Source organism: Drosophila innubila (genome assembly GCF_004354385.1).
Source record: "Drosophila innubila isolate TH190305 chromosome 2R unlocalized genomic scaffold, UK_Dinn_1.0 1_C_2R, whole genome shotgun sequence".
Classification (NCBI taxonomy): domain Eukaryota; kingdom Metazoa; phylum Arthropoda; class Insecta; order Diptera; family Drosophilidae; genus Drosophila; species Drosophila innubila.
The window spans coordinates 11,720,839-11,746,612 of NW_022995374.1; the positions used below are offsets into that span (position 1 = coordinate 11,720,839).

Consider the following 25,774-nt stretch of genomic DNA (forward strand, 5'->3'; position numbering starts at 1 on the left):
CGATATAAATTATCTTTAATTTATTTTAAACATTAATTTAAAAATTTAGCTCCGAATTTTATACATATTTGTATAACACTATATTTAATAATTAAAAATTCAATAAACTAAGTTATATATTTTGACGTAATAAATTTAATTTTTATTTATTTATTTATATTTAATTCTATCAATACCTTTCGTTTGGAATTTTATGGTGCCCCAATAAGTAGGCAACGATTTTTGTGTGGAAGTTTCAGTGGCGCCCAAATAAGTAGGCAACAGAATTTTTATTTGCCACATTTTGTTGAAAAAGTTTTGCATTTATGGTAATTTCTTAATTTGCCAACAACTACCCTCACACACTTCCCCGATTTTCTCTTTGTCTCTTTTTTTATCTCTCTTTGCCGACACGTGCCACAATGTAAAAATTAGGCTAATGCGAGTCTTTGTGAGGCGTGCAAAAGGCTGGCAAAAAGTTGAAACGAATGAATCATTTGCACCTTTAAAAAGGCATTAAAATGCGACTAGAACTGCAGAGAAGCAATCAGCGCTATATACACATTGAATGTCCTGTGAGTCCTGTGCGAACTGTGAGCCAAACAAATTAGAGCACGCACGAGTGCGTTGGCCACAAAAATGATTTGACGATGGCCAAGAACCAAAGGCAAAGCCTGTTGGCAAGAGTATGAACTGGCTGAAAGTCCAGGTAACTGCCACGCACGTCGTCAAGTGAAACTTTTCTGCCCAGTCCACAGTTCCACGCCCCCGGGGCGTGTCCAAAGCGGCATAATAATAATTGAGTAGCTGGAGAGGAAGCAAAAAAAAAAAGAGGAAAAAATGGGAAGTGCCTTAAAAGTTTCTGGCCGTATGCGAATGCGAATGCCTACTAGAAATGCAAAATAAGTGTTGAGCACACAGACTCTGCCATTACTGCCAGGCAGACATGGTACATGGAGGCGTATACGCAATTTAAGCCGCTTAAAGCCAAACGGCCGGGCAAAAGCATCGCTGCAGAAATATGAACCCAAACGAAACGAAACGAAATCTGTCGCTCGAGTTGAGTTTTGGGAAACGCTAAGCTGTACGCACATGAAATATCCAAGAGGAGCTGCAGGAATAACAGGAGCAGAATGAGGATAACGCAAAAAGTCCTTGAGCACGAAAAAACATTTCACACTCGCAGTCTGGGCTCGACTTCGGCCTGAACCGGCACTTAAGAGCGTCGATGTCATGACGATGATGATGACGAACATGAGGATGAGGATGAGGATGAGGAGGAGAAGGAGCAGGAGCAGGAGCAGGAGGACGAGCAAAGAGTCAAGTGTCGGCTAAGCACCACGCGTGGCCCAAAGTAACTGTAGTCGGCAAACGAGTCGAATAAAGCGACCTGCGGCGTCGAAAAACTGTTGAAGGAGATCCGCTCGACATCTACATAGACATGGAGTTAAGTGGCGTAAAGCGTGTACTTAATCGCTTAAAGCATTACAGTTTGAAATTGAATATCATAAAAGATATTCAAAGAGCGCGAAAAACAAACTACAAGTAGAACAAAAAAAAAAAAAACACAAAAAACATACGGCAAATACATAGTTTGTAAAATGCTTTGGTAAAGCGAAAAGGCATTTAGCATCCCTATATTTACAATTCTCTCTCCTTTCCACTCTCACTCACTGCATTTGTTTGAAATTGTTGAGCGTCTATCGAGCTCAAGAGTTTCTCGCAAAACGTAAACGTAAAACGTTTAAAGTGTGCGCAATGCAAGTTATTTCAAATATGCAAATTGAACATGGTTTAGTCTGAATAACATCCTTGGAAGTATGTAATTCTTTGAAGGCAAACACTATTTACTTTTCACTTAAATACCATTCAGAATTTAAAGCTATTAGGAGCTAAAAATACATTTTGAAATTTTAAACAATCGGTCATAGCTTAAACTACAACTAATCAACTTTTAATCATTTTATTTCGTTTTTCAAAAATGAATGATATATTTATAATTGCTGTTTGATTAACTACAAATAAATTCTCAGACATCTTTAAATAAATTTACAAGAATTTCAAAATGAAATGAAATAAAACTCTGAGAATAAAATCTAAAGATAAAATTTAGTTAATTAATATTATGAAAGTGTAGTTTTAATTCGAAGTTCCGGCTAAAATTTTGTTTTAAACAATAAGAAGCATTTCTTTTAAATCATAACTATCATAACTTTTGATTTTCTTAAAGGCATTATTTATATTACATTTTTTTTAATATCCGATGTTGGATATTTTAGCCTACTGAATTTTTTGACTTACATCTTTGGCATAAATTCTAGTAGCGAAATGAAACAAAGAATGATATATAAATATATATATTTAGATAAAAGTAATATTTCGTTCCAAATTAAATCAAAATCACAAAAGCGATAAAAAAAAATATTGTATGTATCATACATATAAAACTCGTAAATAGTTTTAAAACAAATTAACAATAACGATATTCGAATTTGTTTGCAGAAGCAATAATAATTTCGCACTCTCATTTTAATTGGATTATGAAGTTGACCCAAGTGAACATGGTTTTTATTATTCTATTCATTTTTTTAATTTTATGGGAAACAATTGAAATTTATTGTCCACATTTATTGTTTTTATTATTTGTTTGATATAGCTATAAATTGCAATTTGTGTTGCAATTAAAATGCAGCTTAGTTTGCTTTTTGCATGTCAGCGAAAGCTAAAGGAAGGGAAATGGGGGTATAAAAAGGGAAATGAAAACTGTTTGACTTTTTAGAGAGCACTTCAAAATGCTGCCCCGATGGCATTAAAAATGGATGACATTTTGACAATTGATGGCCGCGTTCTGGCCAAAGGAATCGATAACATAAAATATGCATTACACAGTCGACAGCAGAGGGAACAGATTGAAAGAATGGACACAGAGGGGTGTGAGGGCAAAGCCCATTAAATGGTCAGACAAAGACAGACAGATAGACAGATGGACGGACAATTGCCAATTTGCAATTTGCTTTTATCATCTTAATTTGATTTGAGGCGTATTTGTCTTTGAATATCGATGTGGCTGCTTCACAAAACTGCAAACTTCTGCAAATGTTCGCAATGGCAACTGCGTAAATTAACAGAGAAATCAATTATTTATTATGCAATTGTTGATGTAGCTAATTGAAGTTCAATAACCAAATACTCTGCAAAGGCAATTCATAATTGAAGTACACTATTGTTTGCATAAAATATAATACTTAAACATTATTAATGTTTCCTCTGAGTGATTGGATGTCAATCCATCCAAACTAAATTTCATAAAAGTCTGTAGAAAGTAGACAAGCAGAAATAATTCACACTTCAGAGACTTTAAGCAGTGTGATTTTTAGAATTAGAATTTGTGAATTTTAAAAGATTTTTGTAGAATGTTAATAATTCTTGTACTCGTGTTTCTCTCAGTGTTGCTTCCAGGAGCTCAGGGATTTATGATCACAGTAGATGCCCACGAGACGGCTTGCTTCTATGATCGCGCACATGAGAAGGACAAGATCACGATTCGATTTGAGGTGATGGAGGGCGGCTTTAAGGATATTGCAGTGCACATCTCGGATCCCAATGATGGCATACTCTTCCAGTCGGAGTCAGAGTCTAGTGGCAGCTATACCTTTGCGGCTAATCAGAATGGACGTTACATGCTGTGTTTCGACAACGAACGATCCTCGTTGACTCCGAAGGTCCTGATGTTTCACTTTACGGTGATCAAGGATCTCATCTACTACAGCGATCCGGATAAACGCAGCGACGACGTCATCGAGCAGTCCATTCTGCAGGAGAACATCAACACCTTGTCCAGCCAAATGTTGGCCATCAAACATGAACAGGAGTACATGCATGTCCGTTACATTGGACACGAGAAGATCAGTCAGAGTGTCCACTTTCGCATTGTGGCCTGGTCCATCTTTGGACCCTCATTGCTTCTGCTAATGACCATACTGGAGATCTATTATCTGAAGCGTTTCTTTGAGGTTAGACGAGTGGTTTAAATGTTCATTAAATAAAGAATTGACTGCTGGACCAAGATGAACATTATCTGTATTTTATTTAGTATTTTTTTGCAGTTAACCTGGGGTATTTATGTACGAACGAAAGCATCTCGAAGATAGTAAGAGCTAGATGCACTAAATTTTGTATATAAGCCCGTAATTTAAGAAGACAGATCAAGTAAATTTCACATTTAAGATGTCACGCAACCATTGCCTACATATAGATAAAAAGCTTAATATAAGAGCAGTTAAAGAAGCAGAGAACACTGATAGTTTAGGATACCTAAGAAACTGGGTTTCTCGTAGTCCAGAAAATGTTTGAGTCTAGTTCAACTATAGTTATTTATAAGAAACTTGTTTAACTTTTTAAATAGTCTTTCACAAATTCAAAGCGATTCAAAGCGATATTTCATCTTAGAACTTGATTAAAAAAAAAACTTGACCCATATTGAACGCATCATTGACCATTCTTTACTTCTCTTTCTTTCTCACTCTCTCTATTTGTCTCTTCTCATCTGTATGCTACAAATTGTTGCACATTTCATGCTTCACAAGCCATAAAACTTTCAACTGGCACACAACTCGCACACACAGACACATTTATGCATATGAAGAAACGGATAAAGTATCTACAACTTGGCGCTCAAGTATCCATAAAGTTCACTTCACCTATAAACTGTGCCCACATTGGATTAGCGCAAATTTATGGCGCCCTCGCCGAACAATAACAATGCGAGTGCCAACAACAAACTTATCATATTCATTCACAAGTTTTACCTTTTTTTTTTTCAAACCCAGAGAACCAGCAGAGATACAGCAGTGAGAAAGGACGAAGGCGAGAGGAGATTGAGATACAAACAAAAGTTTTTGCCTCTTTTTTACGAGAATGTCGCGTCAAGTTTTTTGGATTTTTGTACGAGTAATTTTTTGTTTATACTTTTTTGCTATCTTTTGTTGCATAATAAAATGAAGCATGTTGTTGGACTCGAGTCTGTGTCGCGGCATCTGCGTCGGTCATAGAGTCAGCTTCCTCAGCAGCTTTGTTTCTCGCTCACAGCAAAGATGAGCAACTAGCATACAAAAAAAAAAAAAAGACACAATGAGAAAAAAAGGACACAGCAGCCAGGACACAATATTGTTCCCTAGCGTCGAATGAAAGCAAAAGTTCAGGGATCCATGGCACTGGTAGTCGACAGTCAACTTTGCGAGACTAGCTTTGAGAGCTCAATAAAGTCCCCAAGACAAAAGGCGAACGCAGGACACTGGGGACGGAAGACGGTAGACAGGAGACGGGAGACGGCAGACAGGACCCGGGACACAGGACCTTACGCATTGAAACGTCACTTGAGTCACGTAGCATTGCGTTGCTTTCTAGATTTTTGATGATTTCAGCATTTAGATTTCTGTATTTAAACGCGAAAACTTCTAAGAATCTTGCAGCAATACTAGAAAAAATTAAAACTAAAAAAAATGAACGATTAATTAAGGAAGTTTTAAAGTTAGAATGTTACTTTCAGAACTAAATATTCAAAAAAAAAATACAGTTTTACAAAAATCCTGTCTGTATGAAAAAAATGGACAGTGAAATAAAAAAAAAATGAATTTTTCAATTTTGATGCAGAATTAAATAAGAAGCCAAATAATGATAAAATTTACATTCCGCAAGAAAATCGATTAAGATTTGGCAAAGTTATGACAGTTTAAAGTTTTTAAAAAAGTATGGAAAAAGTGAATAGTGATGGAAAACAATTTAATTTTCCAATAAAAATAGAAGATAAATAATGCTAAAATTGACAAGGAAATCGGCCAAGACTAGAGCTATGACAGTTTGAAGGTTTTGAAAAAGTGTCAAGTAAATTGTCGATTTTTCGATGTAATGAATGAATATCTTTATTCTTTTCTTAACCTGATTCTGTCTAGATGCCACTAGCAGCTTTATCATCAGCATTGTTATTATCTAATGCCATGCAATTTAGTTGCTTGGCCTTAATTTTGTTTTGCATCTTTCAGCGCTGTTCACCGAATTGCAGTGGCCATAATCAAGGCATGACAACAGGAGTCCTGCTCCTGATGATGCTTCTTGTCCTGCTTCATCTTCTCATTTCGCAGCAATTCAATTTTCTATTATGTCAGCGAGTTGAAAGCATTGCAATGTTAATAAAATGCTGTTCTACCTCACTCTCTCTCACGCTGTCTCTCCCTCTCTCTCTCTTTCTCCCGCTCTGTTAGCCTGTCCTCTTAGTTAATATCAAAGGCAAACTCGAGATGTCAGCGGCAGTTCGTAGCTGCCCCGGCAACAGCAACAACAACAGAAGCAAAAGCAAAAGAAAACAACATCGCGTATACGCAACGTGGTGCGCTTTTGTGTTGACGTCTTTTGCCTATTTACCCGCCGTACAAGCAGCACACAACAATGGCCAATATATCCAAACATGTGTGCAGCATTGTCAGAGGTAGGAGAGTAAGTAGGGAAAGCGGGGAGGGGGAAGGGGGAGTGGTGGTGTCACTGTTATTTGACATTTATTTGCCATTTCCCTGAACCACACACAATGACAATACCAATGCCACATTGCCCGCCAGCAGCAAGAAGACAACAAAATAAAAACAACAATGAGATGGAGCAATGGAAGAAGACACACGCTTACCTCTCTTCTGTGGCGTCTGCATGGATGAGGGCGACGGTGTCGCCTGTGTTGTGGCAAGCAACTGCAACAGCAGCAGCAACATCATCATCATCTTCAACAGCCACAAACCAAATCCAAATCCAAATCCAAGTCCACAGCTATAAGCTGCTCCGCCAGCTCTATTGTTCTGCCTCATCGGCCTGGCGACTGTTGATCCTTTGCCCCGACTTTGTTTCTCTTTCTCCTTCTGCTTCAGCTTCTGTTTCTCTAGCGAATTCTCTTGATTCGCTTGTTGATTCTGATTCGCAGTCGGATTGGTTTTTTGATTTTTCACGCATTTACCGTAGCGCATTTCTCACTTTCGCACAAACACTTTTCACACTTTTTTCTACAGCAACTATTATTTTTATGCAATTTTTCACGTTGTTGCTCTCTTACTTTCTTGCCTAGTATTTTATTGTTTATTCTTTAACACTTTAGAAATATCTGCTAAAAATAACAAATAAATTTAATACTTTATTTTTTTTTTAGGATTAGTTTTTCCAAACTACATTTAGTAATGCATACAAATAAAAATTAATACAATCCTATAAGTTTTTAAGGACATTTTATTTCATTTACAACTGCTACCTCAAAAATTGGGTTAACATTTATTTGATATTATTAAAAAGTGGAAATATTTCTAATTTTGTAATAAGTAAAAAAATATATATTTTATATTCATATCCAACTGTTTTTTATTTAAACATTCCCCAAAATCCGTTGCGTTTTTTATGGTACTCTGTGGCATTTTCAATTTCCAAACTCCACCTGAAAATGCAAGTCAAATCCATATAACTTTTTTAAATTCCGTTTCGTTTCACAAACGTTACTTTAAAAACCGTTTAGAATCTGATCTGGCAAATGGGCGACACGCAGAGAAAAAAAAAAGTCGAAAAAAATTGGTGTCACATATTTCTTGGCTGGCACACGTTGGTTGAACTGGACTCGTGGTTGGTTGACCTCCAGGCGCACTAATTGCAGCAATTTTTCAAGCTCGAGAGCTCACCGTGCCATCGCTTTGCTTTTCTTTTTTTTTTGGCTGGCTTTTTCCTTTGCATTGCAATTTCTCTTTTCCTTTTTTGCTCGTATTTATTTTTTGGCAATTTTTATGGAAATGCAACTGTAAAAATATCAAAAAGCGGCCAAAAAATTGTGCGGCAGCCAAAAGTCCTTGACATGTCGGTGCTCTAATGAAGAATGATGTGGCAGAGTCCAACTAAAGCCTCAACTAAAGGCATCTGAGCAATGGCTGTCATTATTTTTTTTTTATTTTTCCTGCCCCGTGAATCCCAAGAGCAACTCGAAGAACTTGACTGATGGTCGGCAATGAAATGGTTTATTATACATAATAATATCAGAAGTCATGGATTCATTTATAACCTCATGTACAGAGAAGCAACTAATTTTCGAAATTAAGCATTAAAAGCAAAGTTGTTAGTCTTGAAATATTTTCTGATGGCTTCAGTTTTTAATAAAATTATTTAAGAAGAGAAAATAAGTACAATTTCAAAAACAAACAGAAAGAAAATTAACTCTATAGAAAACATTACTAAAACGTGTCAAATATTTACCACTTAAATGGGCTTATATATTTAAAACCCACAAATACAAATAGGTTTACTTTAGAATTTTGATAATCAGTTTGATTTTAAAAATATAGAAAGAGATTTATTAAACAATTTCAGCTCACTTTTTGTTGCTAAGTCAGTCTGTCAGTTATTAAATTGTTGAGTTTATCGGTATATAGAGTTTTATACACATAAATATTTCTTAATTTTTAAGCGCAACTATTTTAAGTTTAGTCACAGTTACGTTTTTGACCTCTAAGCCAAATGCACTTTCGTTTGCCTTAAACTGATATTCTTTAACACATAATCCTGACATACGTTTGATGTCCTTTTAGCCACATGCCCACAAATACGTAAACTGGTCAAAACAAAAACAAACAAACGAAGAACATAAAAAAGGTAGAAAGGATAGACCGAAGGACTTGCTCAATATTTCAAAAGATTGGAGATGTTTTTATTGCAGCACTTGGCGCGCAGAATAATTTATGCAAAAGTTGAGAGAGACCCTCGCAGAAGGGCGACAGAGAAAAGGTCTGAATGTGGAACGCGGCAATAAAAATCAAAACGGGACACACTTCAGGGCGTGCAACATAAGCCAAAATCCAGTCAAGTGAAATGCAAATCGGAAGTGTGAGGAACAAGTTGGATTAATGATATACGATACACGATTCCCGAATCCCGATTCCTGATTCCCGATTCACAGCTGTGACACGTGCACGCATATGCCTTTTTAGTTATCCTGAATTAATTGTATTATAACTTTAATTTAATTTCAACTTGTCAATACGAATTATTACACAATGCGATGCTGGCGACTTACAGAATAATTGGCGCGAAGCAGCAACTATTACGGAGCAGAGGACACTGTTGTTATCCTGTCGCCGTTTGCACAAGAACTGAGCACAAAGCGAGGACCACGCAGCTGGCGACACGAGGAGCACAAGCCTCGACTGGGCAACGGTAAACACGACGACCTTAAGCTTTGGCTTGCCACGGCAAACTGAAGCGACATTGAAAGCTTTCGCTATCACTGTCTCTGTAACTGCTGCTCTAGCTGTAAATGAAAGTGAAGTTTGCCTTTGCACAGAACGCAGCTGAATTGAGCGAAACGGTTAAATTTATCTGAGAGCGCAAAAGCTTTGCAAGAGCACATGCAGCTGCTGACGCTCCGAGAGCGCAACACAAAGAGCGTGAGAGAGAGAGAAAGAGAGTGTGTGTGTTGCTATCATATGGCTTTTGTTTACGCAAGTTGAGAACAGCTGTTTGCCTTACTCACTGACAGCACGTGCTACACGTTGCACGCATTCGCTTGGATTAGACAGCCTCTGTCCCGCCACTAAAAATATAGTGCTTTCCTTTAAGTATTCACAGCTGTGATTTCATTGGTATTAGTGAGGGGATTAAGTGGGGCATATATGACAGGAGCAAGTGTCGACAAAAACAACACTCTCACTATCCAGAGTAGTTTACATCGAAATAAATCAAGAACTAAACATTCAAATGTGCTACAATAAAAACACAGTTAGTCAAGTCATTGCTTTGGCAAGGAAAAAAATTCACATTATTGTTATTTTTTATATTATTTATTTTTAAGTAAAACTCAACTCAATGTTTTTCATTATATCCTTCCAGAGGATGTTTCTGTGTGAACTAGTCCCCAGTTTTAAGTCTATTTCGATTAAACTTGGGACAGGTCCCTGATTTCGCTGCATAACTGCCATAGAAAATGTGTGGAAAATCGGAGAATATCTGTATTTTTATACCCTTTAATTAAAAAATAAGTAAAAGGGTATATTGTGTTCGTTGAAATGTATGTAACAGGGAGAAGGAGGCATCTGCGACCCTATAAAGTATATATATTCTTGATCAGCATCATTAGCCGAGTCGATAGAGCCATATGTGTCTGTCCGTCCGTCTGTCCGTCCGTCCGTCTGTCCGTCCGTCTGTCCGTCCGTCCGTATGAACAAAAGGATCTCAGAGACTATAAGAGATAGAGGTACCAAACTTTCACTCACAGACTTCTATATACCCCACGCAGATCAATTTTGTTTCAAATTGAAGCCACGCCCACCTAAAAAGTATAAAACCAGTACAAAATTTTTTTATTTAATAAAAAAATTAACTTAATGTATTTTTGTATGAACAGAACAAATACTGTACACTTTGTTCAAGTGCAATAATTCGACTTGACCTCAATATATTTCTTATCAGGGAGACTACTTAATTGCATGCAACTTGGCATCGCTGTTTTATTTTTTTATTAACGCACCATCTAAAAGACGTTGACATAATATTTCGTATTTCTTATCATGGAGTCGACCTAAGGCAACATGACAAAATCTCGCAATTTTCAATAAATGTACATGAACTTTGGCACAGCTGCTTTTTTTTGTTTACCAATAATAATGATCGGAAAATTAGTTATTGCAGTACAAAGTCTGCCTTGCTTCCATAGCATTCTTGCATTACAAATGTTATTTCCCAAAGAGGCTTATCAAATTCGCACAAGATCTTGGAGTGAAACATTATTATTAAAGCTCTGGTGTAATGATAATCCAAGCTTATCTATTAAATGGAAACCCAAGTTGGATTTCCCAGCTGTAAATTGTACCACAGCAACTGGACTATAAAAGATCGTTGCTGAAGCTTCAGTTCAACAGTTCCCAAGAATACTTTGTAAAGCAATCAACAAGATGAAGTTCTTCGCAATTGTCTCCGTCTTTGTGTTCGCTCTCTTGGTTCTCGCCAGTGGTAAGTTTCTTCGTATCAATAAATAAATTTATGATATATCAAGTCGACTCTTATCTCTTAACAGCTATTCCTCTCTCACCCGATCATGACATTATGATGAATGGACCCTGCACAGACTGTGTGATTATTTCGAGCCATGAAAAAAAGACTCGAAATGACCCAAAAGAAAGCAATCCTGAATATTATATGAAACGTGATTACTTTGGCAACAAAATTGATAGCCTTGATTAAATGGACATGGATCTATAGAAGTGGCCTCATCACAGAATACATAAAAATGTTTCTTAAACTATATATTCGAAAAAAATATATTAAGATGCAACTAAAATAAAAATAACAAAATACTTGAAATTTACAAATATAACTAAATTAATTCTATTTCTATTCTTCAAGAAAATAAGGGAATTGCATTTTAGTAATAGGAACACGTATTAGAGTTTAAGTGATTCAGATCTGCTATAAAAAAGATCAGCAAACAAAATAAATATATATATATATATGAAAATATTTTTCAGTCAAATGTCAGTAAAATAATTTAAGGAAAATTCTGGAGAGTGTATTTAATAGTCGGCAAGTTAAGTAAGTTAATTGTAAGCAATATCTCCAGATATTAATATAATCAGATGGTCTTTTGGCCACTGTGAGAGACGCTCAGGTGTAGAGGGAATGCTTTTAGTAGCCAGGCGAGGGGCAAGGAAACAGAATGCCACACCGAGTGCAGCAATTCGTGGCGCCGCATCGTGGCACTCAGTGAACCGTGTACGACCTTTGCATGCCAATTAGACGGGCAATTTGGGGACGCTTCACTCGATTCGTTGGGCAAACGTTAGACGTTAAAGGCGAATTTGGTCGCCTTGCCTTTAAAATGCTGCCCAAGTATCGGGGAGATGGGGATTTTAACACTGTCTCCCCCTTCTGCTACTCTTCCGCTCTTCCTCCCGTGTCACCACTCTCTATGGCATCCGGCATCTTTTCTCGTGCTCTGCTGCTTATTTTCTCATTTCCCGTCTTCGTGGGCAACCTGTGTGCGCAGGTGTCAAAAACAGCGCCAAATGGTGCCGCCAAATGTATTTTTTTTATGTTTTTAACACCCCCTGCCATGCCTCAATTCACCCCACATTCCTCCATCCCGACACTCAACTGCTTTTTGAACTGACACTTACAACTTTTCCTTGTCGCCGTTGATGTTTTTATACATCATCTGTAGCTGTATTTGTATCTCTTGCTGTATTTGTATCTGTATCTGTTCCTGTCACCTTGCCGTGTTCTCAGTTGTTGTTTTCATTCGCCTTCTGTTTTCCACCCGCCTTTATTTAATTTTCCTTTGTCTGTATGTGAGTGTTCGGAAGAGTCACAAATATATCCGCATAAACTTTATACCTTCATAAAACAAAGTGCCTGAGCTTTCATTTTTATTTTATTAAGCACATTCAACTTGGAATTTATTTCTCGGATCATGCGAGCTCTTTAAATGCCAGCAAGTGGCAGCCACTGTGCCAAATGGGTATAAAACTGCTAAATATTTAATGACAATAAGAAAAGAAAGTTTTTCATCTCTTTGGTTGCCACACCTGGTGACATTTTTAAACTTTATTCGAGAAAAAAAATCTATGAGTATTTTTAACAAAACTACAAACCACAAAATCTTTATTATAATCTTATATCTGAATTTTATAAAATATTACAATATTTGCTAGTACTCCTCTAAACTTGATGCTTTGTTTTTAAATTTACAATCTTTGCAGGGTCCGTTGATGATAATGTCATGGTTGGGCAAGAGGGGAACGGCTGAAGAGAGATAGAAGTTATTTAAACAGATCATCTATAAAGCTATTGATAGGAAACTTACCACTGGCCAGAGCCAAAAGGCAAAGCACAAAGGCAGACACAATTGATAAGAGCTTCATCGTGTTGATTGTTCTACAATGTAATCTTAGGAACTGATGAACTGAAGCTACAGCAGCGATCTTTTATAGGCGCTTGCAAGAGTTAAAGCTGGAAAATCCAATTCGCATTTCCCATTAATCCGTAAGCTTGGATTATCATTATACTATATCAACAATAACTGGGTTATTGTCCAAGTTTGACAAGCCCCTTTGGGAAATTACAAAATTTGCTGTGGTTACCGCAAATGTTTAATTTACAAATGAAGAACTGACATAATTATTTCAAAACCAAGTTTAGCCCCTTCTCAACGTAGCTTGATATTGTTAAGAGATCCTTTAAATGATATATTTAATTTTTTTTTAATTTTTTAAAAATCATAAAAAAAAAATTTATATGATTCACATTTTAAGTAGATCCGATTTGTTTTTAGACGATCTAGTCCTTAAAACTTGGTTTCGTATTCGGGCTAAAAAATGTCTTAAAAAAAAAAAAGGCAATCTTTAGTTAAGATTCTTTACAATATAAAGTTTTCATTAGAAAGCTATTGTAATTTTCCAGATGGGGCTTACCAAATTAAAACAAAACGTTTGAGAGAAACGTTGTTTTTAAAGCCCTGGCTTAATGTTCGATTATTAATTAAAGGAAATTCCGGATTGGGTTTTTCCGCTGTAACATGAACAAATGACTATAAAAGATTGTTGCAATCTCGTCAGTTCAACAGTTCTTAAAACTACTTTGTAGAACAATCAACAAGATGAAATTCTTCTCAGTTGTGTCCGTCTTTGTGCTCGTCCTTTTGGCTCTAGCCGGTGGTAAGTTGTCTCTTATCAATATCCAAAACTGATGATATATCACGTAAACTTGTATATCTAACAGCCCTTCCTCTCTCACCCGATAATGACATTATCATGAATGGGGCCTGCAAGGATTGTCTGATTATTAAGGGACAATTAAGTGAAACCCTAAAAATCCTAGCAGAATTGAAGTCGAAACTAGATCTTGATGTTGATCTCTAGTAGAATAGAGTAAATTGCCATCAAAATTCAAATGTTCCTAATGTTCTTTAATATAAAAATAAAAAAAAATACAGTTTATAATAAATAAATCCAATATATATTTACTTTTAAACGTAAATCGTTATCTATAAGATTGGCTCGGGTGCTGATAGGAGCGAATGTCCAGTGCTACATGGTGGAAAATAATTATACTGTCCCATTGATTGCAATGGTTCGACATGAAATAGCTGATAAAATTATTGATTCATTATTGTCTGAATGTTTATTAAAAAAACCAATAATTACTAAAATATAAAGATTAAATACACAATATTCAGCTTTTATTTTGTGTACAATATTGGTTGACTGGAAATATCGATATAAAAAATTATATTAATTGATTGCAAAAATTCTGATGATTCTGTAAGCAAACCAACATAGGTTTCAAGAAATTTTTTCTTAGAAATAGGAGCCTTTTTTTTTAATATATATTTTCTGTGATGCTATTGTGATTGTGTGATTGTTTTTATGGCAGCTATTTAACAAAGAATTAAACAAATTGGTTATGGTTTTGTAGAGATACATTAAAGATTCATTTTTTTTTTTTTTATTTATTATAAAGCATTTGCAAATTATTTTCTTATTTTGAAATGTTTTTTGGTTTAACTTGAGTATCAACGACCGTTTAGTATTCTGCATTTTTCGCAGTGTCCATTTATGATGATGTCATTATTGGGCGAAAGCGGAACGGCTGTAGATAGAAAAAAAAACATTATCTAAATTAATCAGTTCTATAGCTATTGATTGAAGGATGCTTACCACTGGCTAGAGCCAAAAGACCGAGCACAAAAACGGAGACAACTGAGAATAACTTCATCTTATTGATTGTTCTCCAATGTAATCTTAGGAACTGTTGAACTGAAGCTACAGCAGCGATCTTTTATAGGCGCTTGCAAGAGTTAAAGCTGGAAAATCCAATTCGCATTTCCCATTAATCCGAAAGCTTGGATTATCATTATACTATAGCAGCAATAACTGGGGTATTGTCTTTGTTATTGTCCAAGTTTGATAAGCCCCTTTGGGGCAAAACAGGTCTGGATGCTGTGGTTACCGCAAATGTTTAATTTACAAATGAAGAAATGACATAATTATATGAAGACCAAGTTTAGCCCCGTCTCAAAGTATCTTAATATTGTTTAAAGATCCTTTAAATGATACACTTAAATTTTTTTTAATTTTTCAAAAATCATAAGTAAAGAAATTTGTATGATTCACATTTTAAGTAGATAAGGTTTTGTTTTTAGACGATCCAGTCCTTAAAACTTGGTTTCGTATTTGGGCTAAAAAATGTCTAAAAAAAAAAAAAAGGCAATCTTTAGTTAAGATTCTTTACAATGCTAAGTTTTCATTAGAAAGATTTTGTAATTTTCCTGATGGGGCTTATCAAATTCCAACAAAACGTTTGAGTGAAGCTTTGTTATTGAATCCCTGGCTTAATGTTCGATTATCAATTAAAGGGAATTCCGGATTTTGTTTTCCAGCTGTAGCATGAACAAGTGACTATAAAAGATTGTTGCAATCTCGTCAGTTGAACAGTTCTTAAGACTACGTTGTAGAGCAATCAACAAGATGAAATTCTTCTCAGTTGTGTTCGTCCTTGTGCTCGTTCTTTTGGCTCTAGCCAGTGGTAAGTTTTCTCTTATCAATAGCCAAAACTAATGATATATCACGGTAACTTGTGTATCTTAACAGCCCTTCCTCTCTCACCCGATAATGACATTATCATGAATGGAGCCTGCAAGGATTGTCTGATTATTAAGGGACAATTAAGTGAAACGTTAAAAGTCCTAACAGAATTGAAGTCGAAACTAGATCTTGATGTTGATCTCTAGTAGAATAGAGTAAATTGCCATCAAAATTCAAATGTTCTTAATGTTCTTTAATATAAAAATAAAAAAAAAACAGTTTATAATAAATAAATCCAATATATATTTACTTTTAAACGTAAATGTTATCTATAAGATTGGCTCGGGTGCTGATAGGAGCGAATGTCCAGTGCTACATGGTGGAAAATAATTATACTGTCCCATTGATTGCAATGGTTCGACATGAAATAGCTGATAAAATTATTGATTCATTATTGACTGAATGTTTATTAAAAAAACCAATAATTACTAAAATATTAAGATTAAATACACAATATTCAGCTTTTATTTTGTGTACAATTTTGGTTGACTGGAATTTATGTACGCAGCGAAATATCTGTATAAAAAATAATATAAATTAATTGCAAAAATTGTGATGAATCTGTAAGCAAACCAACATAGGTTTCAAGTAACTTTTTCTTAGAAATAGGATCCTAATTTCAAATATATTTTCTGTGATGCTATTGTGATTGTGTGATTGTTTTTATGGCAGCTATTTAACAATGAATTAAACAAATTGGTTATGGTTTTGTAGAGATACATTAAAGATTCTTTTTTTTTTTATTTATTTATTTTAAAGCATTTGCAAATAATTTTTTTATTTTGAAATGTATTTTGTTTGTACTCGAGTATCAACGACCGTTTAGTATTCTGCATTTTGTGCAGTGTCCATTTATAATAATGTCATGATCGGGCGTAAGCGGATCGGCTGTAGATAGAAAAAAACATTATCTAAATTAAACATCTCTAAAGTTATTGATTGAAGGATGCTTACCACTGGCCAGAGCCAAAAGACCGAGCACAAAAACGGAGACAACTGAGAAGAACTTCATCTTGTTGTTTGTTCTACAATGTAATCTTGGAAACTGATGAACTAAGGCTACAGCAACGATCTTTTATAGTCACTTGTTCTAGTTAAAGCTGGAAAATCCAATTCGTTTTTCCAGTTAATCGATAAGCTTGGATCATCATTGAACCAAAGCAGGAGTTACATTGTCGTTCCATTTATTATTATTATTATTCAGGGCTTGATAAGCTCATCTGGGAAATTACAGCAGTAGTCTGAACGCTTACTTATCAAAAATCTGTTCCTTACAAAAATAACTTCAGTTGTACGATTTTTATTTACTTCAGAAAATAAGAGTTTACCTTTAAATGCCTTTAAATTATATTAAAGAGTTATATTAAATGTATTAATATATAGTATATATTTTCAAGCATTTACATTGTTAAGCTCGGCATACTTACAATATGGAAAATTATTCAACTTGTCAGAATTAATTTCAATTGCATCAAATTGAGCAAATGAAATATATTACATAAAATTATAAAAAATAATAATAACAGTTACAGTTAAGCGTGACCATAGGAATGTAAACCACAATAGAGCCTTTTGGTCTCTGTGTATGTGTGTGTGTGTGTGTGTGAGTGTCTGTGTGCTTAAACTGATTTCCATTGTCCTGTTGTGTGTGTGTTTCCTGTGAATCAAAGCAAAAATCACTCATACGACCTGGTGGACGTTGCCGTTGGCAATGCCATTGAACGCACAATAAATATTTATGCAGACATTTTCTTGTTTGGTTTGTTTTGTGTGCTTTGTAATTACACACCCACACACCCAGACACCCACACACACACACACACACACACATGGCAGGCGAGTATTTGTGCACATTATTCAAGTTATTTTCTTTTCACAGAACATCTCCTTCTGCTGATTTGCAAACATGTGTGTATATTTACATTTCCATGTATACATTATGTTGTGCGAGTGTGTGTGTGCTTTGTTTTTGCAAACAAATGAGTTTGCCCGCAGCATAGTCACCATTTTCAAACTCCCCCTTGTTTCTCCTTCTCCTTCTCCCTCTCGCACTCGACTTTAAATATTTACAATTAAGATTATTTCGCATGCCATGTTGTTCATAATTGTGACTGCCACGCCACCTAAGCTCGCGGCCAGGTGTGCATGCCCAACGCCAAATAGCTGGAGGCAGAGGCATCAGTTGCAACTCAAACCTCACCGCCTGTAGAATCCGCCGTGGAGGCGAACTTTTGTCGCCAACTGTCGTCTGTCGCCTGTCATTTGACGCCTCGCAACCGCACTGAGGCGTGTCGGCTTTTAATTAAATTTAAATTTGATTTATTGCTAGTTTCTTATTGGATTTCAATTTGCATTGCCTTTGCTGACTTTCATTCGTCCTTCTGTCCTTCCCTTTCCACAGCATTGAAAGCCAAAGTGTTTGTCATTCATTGATGTGGAAAACATGCAGACATTCGAATATACAAAATGAAATGAATATTCACAAACATAAGCGCACTCTTAAATTCAATTTTAACTCGAATTCTCTCCTATTTAACGGCTGCATGTTAAGTTGTCCACAAAATAGAGTAACCCCACAAATCCAACTGTTGAAATGCATTGCAATCCTTCTCCATTCAAATTGACTAAGCATACAACAGACTCAACTGAATAAAAAAATAGAATGCCAAGCTGGTCGCACTTTGGCCACAATTTAATTACAGTTGCAACAAAAGAGCCCTCCACTTCTCCCCTACTCCCTTCCCCTTTAGCCCACGAGCGGACGCATTAGAGTTTCGCCGTGGGTATTGAATTAAACTGACATTAAAATGCGACCAAAAGTGCTGGCTAAAAAAAAATAAAGAAATGCACTACTGAGATTTCATTTAAAACAAAAACAAATGTAGCAACAAACGTATTAGCAAGCCTTAGTCGACAACAAGATACCCTGTGCCCATGTCTTTAAATCTTCTAAGCAACGCACTTTTGTTTCTTTGACTCGATGATCTTAATCAAACTTTTACCTTAAATTCGATTTAAATTATTTACATATCAGCTAATACTTATAGACTACTAAAAAATAGGCTGCGATATCCCTGTGTATTATCTATGTAAATAAAATTCTTTGACCTGACTGACTGACTGAGTATTTTACAGGTCAAACAGTAATGTATAATTTTAATGTTTAATATGTGTTATACAAATCAAACGAAAAATTTACCTTTATTTCAAGCAATAAGTACACCATTTTTAAATTATGTTAAACCATTTAATATAATTTTATAATTTTTTATTACAGACAGTAAACTAATTTTTTTTATACGGACTTTAAACTTTCCATTACATCTTTAATATGAAGTCGAGATACCAAATTTGGTGCTTCTAGCTCTTACCATAATACTAATAATACTAGATTGTTGATTTGAATAAACTTTACAAGATCAGGACTTATTCTGCATGTTACATATATTTGCACAAACTTTAAATGCAGTCGGCTAGGGTATAAAAAAGAGTAAGAGACAGAGAACAAAGTGAACGAGAGTCGAGAGAGAGTGTATATAAAATCCACCACAGGAAACAATGCACAAATCCTATTTGAGCGCAGTATGCAATTAAAAACAGGCGGGCAAAGTAACATCAGAGTGGCCACTGTCCACTGAATGGGTCATTTCGGAAAGGGATAGGGATGGAGATGGGAATTGGGACTGGCATTGGGAGAAACCACACACACATGCTCACATGAACATGTCCCAAGCGGAGCCACTAAGCCGGAAGTACACAAATCGCATAAAACACAACGACAACGAATCTCACGATGGTGAGCGCAAAAACAGTAGCAAAAAAAGTAGCATAAAAAGTAGCATAAAAAGTAGCATAAAAAGAAAAACAGCCTCGACACTGATTCCAAAAATTGTATTCAAAATGCGCGCGAAAAGTACCACGGAAAATGGAGAATGCAAATGGAAGGATAAAAAAAACTCCAGATGGGGGCGCTATTAAATGGTGTTCCCTTTTAAGCCGCATTACAAGTGCAGGAACCGGGCGAAAGGATTACAAGCGACAAGCGCAGCTGTGGCCAACGTTGGACCCTCTCTGATTGGAGGGGATTTGAGCTGAACTCAACTCAACTGAACTGAACTCATCTGGAATGTCTGCCACTCAGAGAGCAAGAGAGAGAGAGAGAGGTAATCGTAGTCAACATGCGAGTGTAAACATGCGACTTTGTGGCGATTTTCGTGTTATCGAATGCGAACATTTCAATGTTCTGGGAAAGTTATGACAAACAAATGATAATTGAAATGGTGAAAAAGAAAGCGAGAAAATGGGAAGAAAGTGCAAAAAAAATATCGTAGCTCAAGTAGAGTAACGAATAAGGATTAAATTAAATGCATTTATGAAAGAGAGAGTATAAAACAAATTATAAAAGTAAAGAAAAATATTTAAAACTAGAAAACAACAAATAATAATATTAATAAAAAAATGTATTTAATAAAATTTTTTATGTTTTTTGTGACTATTCAAAAAATATGTAAAATCAATAAAGCTGGATTTCCATTACATTTTTAACTAACACTAGTAATTTCCCAGAGTGGTATTTTTACTCTGTTTCATCAATAATCTAAGCTTATCGATTAACTGGAAATCGTAATAAAATTTCCCAGCTGCAATTTGAACTTGTTCTTTTAAAAGATCGTTGCAGCGGTTTTCGTTCAACAGTTTCCAAGATTACATTGTACAACAAACAACAAGATGAAGCTCTTATCAGTTGTGTCTGCCTTTGTGCTCGGTCTTCTGGCTCTTTCCAGTGGTAAGCTTCCTATTATCAACAACTGTAGAAATAATCAATTAAGACAACTTTTATTTCCCAACAGCCGTTCCCCTCTCGCCCGACTATACCATTAACTACGATGGAGCCTGCACAAACTGTCTGTTTGTCAACGGCGGTTTGAATAATGTTAACATCCGAATTTAAGATATACAATTTTAATAAAACTTATTTGATACACGACATATTATTCTTGAGCTTAATCTATTTATGATCATATAAATATTTACATTCATATTTGTAATATTATTATTTTCTAAGAGTTCTTATATAAAAAATAAAGTGTGCGGCAACAGTCGAGCACGCTCGACAGTGGGATACCCTGTGCCCAGGTACTCTGGCAGCTATATGATAAACCGATCTGTACCAAATTTGGTGAGGATAAATAACACCAACTTAAATGCATATTCTATGAGTTTGGTTAAGATATCTCAAGAAACAAAATACTTCTTCATACTAAAACTTGATTTTCGACTGAGCGTCTCTATAGCAGCTATATGATATAATGGTCCGATTTGAACCAAATTTGGGCAGAATATATAATACGGGCCCAGATGTATATTGTGTCAGATTCGTCGAGATATCTTAAAAATCGAAGATTTTTTTCATACTAAAACTTCATTTTCGATCTATCGTTACTATGGTAGCTATATGATATACAGGTCCGATCCAAAAAAAAAAACAAACTTGATCTGCGTACTTATCCAGGAACCTACTTACAAAGTTTGAAATCTCTATCTCTTATGGTCTTTGAGATCTAGTCGAGGGGTCACATGAAAACGACCTTTATATTGGGATCATTTAGTTGAGTTTATATCCAGAAACGATTTAAAATGTGCAACAAATGGTATAATAGTTTTGTGAGTTGTAGGTAACAGGCAGCAGGAGGCGTGGCAGATCCTATAAAGTATATAAATTCTTGATTATCATCAAGAGGCGGGTCGATATAAAAAAATATTATTAACTGTAGCATAACATATAAGTTGGGTCACATTCAAATTTATATGAGTCATTAAAATCGTATGTTGAACGAATAAAAACTCTACTTTATTTGTGGCTAGTGCATTAATTTCTACAGATATTCTTTTAACACTGGAAAATATGATAAATATGTTATTTATTATAAGAGCAACATAAAATAAATATAAATAAAACATAAAAAAACAAAGGGAGATAGAGATTTAAATCGAAAAAGATTTACAACTAAGAGAGATAGAGACGGAGGGGGGAAGAAATAAACAGAGATAATTGTAGCTATCAATATTGCAACACAATATTCCCAATGGAGTTTATTAAACTCTGACAATACCATTGAATGACACAATTGCAGCTGCTCTGGTTTAATGATAATTCAAGCATGTTGATTAACTGGAAATACAAATTGGATTTTCCAACTGTATCTTGAACAAGGGACTATAAAAGATCGTTGCCGTAGCTTCAGCTCAACAGTTCCCAAGTTTACATAGTAGAACAATCAACAAAATGAAATTCTTCTCAATTGTTTCCGTGTTTGTGCTCGGTCTTTTGGCTCTGGCCAGTGGTAAGTTTCCGCCTATCTATAACTATATAGATTATCTATAATATTAATATGACTTTTATATGTCAACAGCCGTTCCCCTCTCGCCCGATCATGACATTATCATTAATGGACAATGCACAAACTGTGATGTAGAAAACGGCCATTGAACTTTGCCCTGTCAGCTGATATAATTAATTTTAATAAAACTTAACTAATGCACGGCAAATGCTTGAATCTAATTGTATTTCCCTTAAACCGTAGTATAACTATTTGATAATTTGATATTATTAATCGTAATCTTAAATGATCTATCACTATGATATTGATTTAAGATTTTGGATTTCCTGGCTGCCAGATTATGAGTTTCAGCAGTGGAAAGTGATTCCTGAATCCGATTGAGTATTGCGAAAAGAGTTGCACTTTATTGAGCTGCTACCACAAAAATCTTGAAGCACAAAAGGCGCTTGACTTATTTCCGTTTCCGCCATTTCCCATGTCAGCCACCGAACAGAATCTTCGACTTGGCAATGCAATTTTCAATTGTGAGCACAAAAAATGCATTCAAGCAACTGGGAACTGAGAACTGGGAACTGCGAACTGTGAGAGGGCGGAGTGAGAGGCAAACTGCTTTTGTTTCCATTGTGTCGCCGGAAATATTCAATTTTCAATTTTCATCTCGCTGGCCAGAAATTGGCAAGCGAAAACAAAAGAAGAGAAAAATCTGTTAAGCGCATGAGAGAGTGAAAAAGAGAGAGAGAGAGAGAGAGAGAAAAATCAATTCAATTATTTACGAGTATTGTTATTTTTTGCCCTCTGCAACTCGACGAGTTCTCTTTTCCCTCAGCTCAACCTCAACTAATCCTAATGAAAATGTGCAGCGTGATTTCCTAATCTCTTCAAAATAGAGATATTAACAATGGGAAAACCCCACTAGAGTGAATTGCGTTTCATACACTTATTTCAAACAGCAGGAAAACGCAACTGTAATATAAATTTATTGAAATATAATTTATGAGGCTGAACATTGTTGGTGGTCTCTTTGAATCCTCTTATTTCGGGTATCCTGCTGTGAGCTGACCTTCGATTTCTTGTTGTTTTTGGACCCCATTAACAGCTTCGATTGCCAATGGTGATGATTATTATTGTTATTGTCGTTATGATAGTGATAATGCTGTTGATGGCATAATGAACAGCAAACATTAAATGTAAATTGGCTCTTCAGAGTAAATATATTCATTTGAGCATCCATCTACCATTTTATAATAATATTTAACAATATTACGTTACTTAATATCGTTCACATAAATGACACTTTTTTTGGCAATATTTTTCTAACTGTATTTGTGTACAAATTTCATGCCTAAATATTATAGAAAAGTTTTTCAATTTTTTTATGCCGTCTTCTTTGAATCTTTTTGCCTGAAACTTTTCTTTTTATGAGTGACAAAATGTAAGTTTGAGGTTGTGGTATATAATGGCAGTTCTTCTTTTGCTGAATGCCACTTTTATAAATTACATTTTCATTTTGCACTCGCAACACTTCAACGCGATGCTGAAAACCGCATTCTCTTCTACTTCCCCCATCCACGAATACAAGACACAATGCCAAATGGCAGCCAAAGGCGCAACACAACGAGCAGACAATGTTAGAGTCACAGTCGCGTTGCAGTTGGAGCTGATTTAAGTAAAACACCATCAGAAACTTTTGCCTAGTTGACATTTGAGCCAGAGACGAGACTGTGACTCACTGTATTCCCAAATGCCTGAGGGAAGAGAAAGAGAGAGAGAAGGAGAGCGATAGCGAGAGCGAGAGAGTTGCTCATTAAAGTTGATGGCTTAAAGTTGTGTGTCATATGCAAAGATCATGACGACAAGTGCTTGTTTTAATTACAATTTTAATTTAATTTCTTTTTTAATCTGACTTTAGACCGGGAGGGGGAAGGGAGGAAGCCCGCTGACGTCAAGTGGCCGAAATAAAAATCTGCTGCAAACATTGGCAGACAGGCGAAGCCAAACGAGCTCTTGTCATTACAAGCAGCATAAGTGAAAAATTACGCATACGCACTGTGGCCAAACAGAGCGCAATATTTTAAAGTATGTGTGTGAGTGTACGTATATACAGTTAATGCTGTTGTTGTCGCTGTTGTTGTTGCTGTTGTTGCTGGTTGTGTTGTGCTCATTAACACTTTGTTGTCCGTTTGTGTTTGCATTTTTGGTTGAGGTTTCTGTTCGCCGGTTGGACACATGAAAAATCTACAGACTGCGTGCTGTGTCTGACTGCTCATTGTGAAAGCTGTAATGAGAGTATATTGCAATTCTTTAACTTCCATCTATAGGCATAAAGTTCGTGCTGATGATTAAAAACTTTAAATGAAATTTAATACATAAATAAATATAGTAATTTAAGCTCGTGCTGATGATTAAAAATTTTAAATGAAATTTAATACATAATTAAATATAGTAATTTCAAGGTTGAACAAAAGGTAAATTATAAATTAAATTGTAGGTATTGCATAAGTTCTTAAAATGTAAAACATTTGTGAGGAAATAAAAGGTAGTAAAATTAAAATGAAATGTATATGGAATAAAAAAAACATTGAGGTAATACTACCCTGCCACAATCCGCTATAAATTACGAGAACACCACCCCGCGCTCAAACATTAAACTTTAGACAGACGAGTCGGCACCCTTGAGAATCTCTCTTCCAAATTTGTTGGCAAACAAGCTTTGCATACTTTTGGGACTGAGCTGTGTGGCATTTAGCAGCAACTTGACACATGTGGAGGCAGGGACAGAGGCAGACAGGCGGAGGACACTCGCGTGTCCTGGCAACCAACACTTGAAGTTGACGAAGACGAAGACGCTAAGGATGCTGCAAGGGATATGCATAATGATGTGTTGGCCAAGAAGTGCTGCACTACGCGGCGTATGAGTAATCTGGCAATGTGAGTTAGTCTCTCTAGCAAATGGCTAAGAAATGAAGCTATTTATGGGCACGGTCTGCTGCTCTGGCCAGCAGCAATTTAGCATTTTAATAGCCTAGTCGGACACATTCACATTTCACATTGAAGTTGGCCCATCGTCGCATTTCGATGAGTCTGCAGTCCTTTGACTCTACTTCTCTACTCTCTATTGCCTGGATGTGCATGCATGTGGAAATTTAAAATAAGCACCTCATTAAATTGAAAAATGTGTACAATTTGCAGGACATTATGTTCTCTCTAATCCTCACATACATTCGGGCATAACTTTATACGACAAAGCAGAGCATATCTCTATCCTAACGTCATGGCACACTGAGTGCAGTTTGTATGTGTCCTGACATACAATTTGTATAATTTCTCTGTCCTTAACACTTACAACCACACGGTTGTCGCCTCTGCCAAAGGCTCGATATATTTATGCAGTGTTAATGCAGATTTAAGCTGCTTTATTAATCATTTTTCATGATTTACCTTTTGCCGGATGACGTTGTTTGAGGGAATTTCACAAGACTGTCGCACGTTGGGTTTTAAATAATACAAACTGAAATAAACAAAATACGCTTAAAACTACAGTGAAACGTCTTACAACTGAAATCACACAGTGCAGCTCATTTGATAATCTAGTTTAATAAAATTTAAAATATACTTAAATACTGTAAGCAAACTTTACCAAAAAGTGGAAACACTATTTTAATTTACATACTGTAAACACACTATTAAGTTAACCAAAAAGTTGAAAGTCAATAAGGTTAACATACTGTTAAAGCGAAAAAATTAATTAGAACATGCTGTTAAAAAGAAGAGAATGCAATCTCGCTGTTAAGTATGCTTGTGAACTGTGTA

The 25,774-nt window shown here is 35.6% G+C and overlaps 8 protein-coding genes and 2 long non-coding RNA genes across 10 annotated transcripts in view; 6 read left to right on the forward strand and 4 right to left on the reverse strand.

Moving 5' to 3' along the window:
• LOC117785343 overlaps positions 1-6,740 on the reverse strand; it is a 69,012-nt gene extending 62,272 nt beyond the window's left edge. Inside the window, exon 1 of the mRNA XM_034623301.1 lies at positions 6,656-6,740. Within this exon, the coding sequence (XP_034479192.1) occupies positions 6,656-6,740 (85 nt within the window). The remainder of the gene's footprint in view (positions 1-6,655) is intronic.
• LOC117785345 (transmembrane emp24 domain-containing protein 2) lies at positions 3,376-4,053 on the forward strand. The gene has a single exon (XM_034623302.1). It carries the CDS (start codon positions 3,393-3,395, stop codon positions 4,008-4,010), a length of 618 nt encoding a protein of 205 aa, XP_034479193.1. The 5' UTR covers positions 3,376-3,392; the 3' UTR covers positions 4,011-4,053.
• A 4,169-nt stretch (positions 6,741-10,909) lies between the features above and the next one.
• LOC117784682 (bomanin-2-like) lies at positions 10,910-11,348 on the forward strand. The gene is made up of 2 exons (XM_034622485.1): positions 10,910-10,995; positions 11,060-11,348. The coding sequence occupies exons 1-2, from the start codon at positions 10,938-10,940 to the stop codon at positions 11,224-11,226; spliced, it is 225 nt and encodes a 74-aa protein (XP_034478376.1). The 5' UTR covers positions 10,910-10,937; the 3' UTR covers positions 11,227-11,348.
• A 1,202-nt stretch (positions 11,349-12,550) lies between these two features.
• Positions 12,551-12,935, reverse strand: LOC117785252. The gene is made up of 2 exons (XR_004617493.1): positions 12,845-12,935; positions 12,551-12,783 (listed from the first exon to the last, which is right to left on the reverse strand). It is a non-coding gene; the product is annotated as an uncharacterized LOC117785252 (long non-coding RNA).
• Positions 12,936-13,636: 701 nt separating this feature from the next.
• LOC117785366 (bomanin-1-like) lies at positions 13,637-13,982 on the forward strand. The gene is made up of 2 exons (XM_034623331.1): positions 13,637-13,694; positions 13,759-13,982. The coding sequence occupies exons 1-2, from the start codon at positions 13,637-13,639 to the stop codon at positions 13,896-13,898; spliced, it is 198 nt and encodes a 65-aa protein (XP_034479222.1). The 3' UTR covers positions 13,899-13,982.
• A 458-nt stretch (positions 13,983-14,440) lies between these two features.
• On the reverse strand, positions 14,441-14,776 carry LOC117784498 (bomanin-1-like). The gene is made up of 2 exons (XM_034622249.1): positions 14,697-14,776; positions 14,441-14,628 (listed from the first exon to the last, which is right to left on the reverse strand). The coding sequence occupies exons 1-2, from the start codon at positions 14,752-14,754 to the stop codon at positions 14,552-14,554; spliced, it is 135 nt and encodes a 44-aa protein (XP_034478140.1). The 5' UTR covers positions 14,755-14,776; the 3' UTR covers positions 14,441-14,551.
• Positions 14,777-15,480: 704 nt separating this feature from the next.
• Positions 15,481-15,857, forward strand: LOC117784497 (bomanin-1-like). The gene is made up of 2 exons (XM_034622248.1): positions 15,481-15,564; positions 15,630-15,857. The coding sequence occupies exons 1-2, from the start codon at positions 15,507-15,509 to the stop codon at positions 15,767-15,769; spliced, it is 198 nt and encodes a 65-aa protein (XP_034478139.1). The 5' UTR covers positions 15,481-15,506; the 3' UTR covers positions 15,770-15,857.
• A 494-nt stretch (positions 15,858-16,351) lies between these two features.
• LOC117784499 (bomanin-1-like) lies at positions 16,352-16,685 on the reverse strand. The gene is made up of 2 exons (XM_034622250.1): positions 16,578-16,685; positions 16,352-16,511 (listed from the first exon to the last, which is right to left on the reverse strand). Exons 1-2 carry the CDS (start codon positions 16,633-16,635, stop codon positions 16,435-16,437), a joined length of 135 nt encoding a protein of 44 aa, XP_034478141.1. The 5' UTR covers positions 16,636-16,685; the 3' UTR covers positions 16,352-16,434.
• A 3,641-nt stretch (positions 16,686-20,326) lies between these two features.
• Positions 20,327-20,612, forward strand: LOC117785445. The gene is made up of 2 exons (XR_004617512.1): positions 20,327-20,409; positions 20,474-20,612. It is a non-coding gene; the product is annotated as an uncharacterized LOC117785445 (long non-coding RNA).
• A 1,266-nt stretch (positions 20,613-21,878) lies between these two features.
• On the forward strand, positions 21,879-22,180 carry LOC117784892 (bomanin-1-like). Its single transcript, XM_034622743.1, has 2 exons — positions 21,879-21,967; positions 22,037-22,180. Exons 1-2 carry the CDS (start codon positions 21,910-21,912, stop codon positions 22,111-22,113), a joined length of 135 nt encoding a protein of 44 aa, XP_034478634.1. The 5' UTR covers positions 21,879-21,909; the 3' UTR covers positions 22,114-22,180.
• The last annotated feature ends 3,594 nt before the right edge of the window (positions 22,181-25,774 follow it).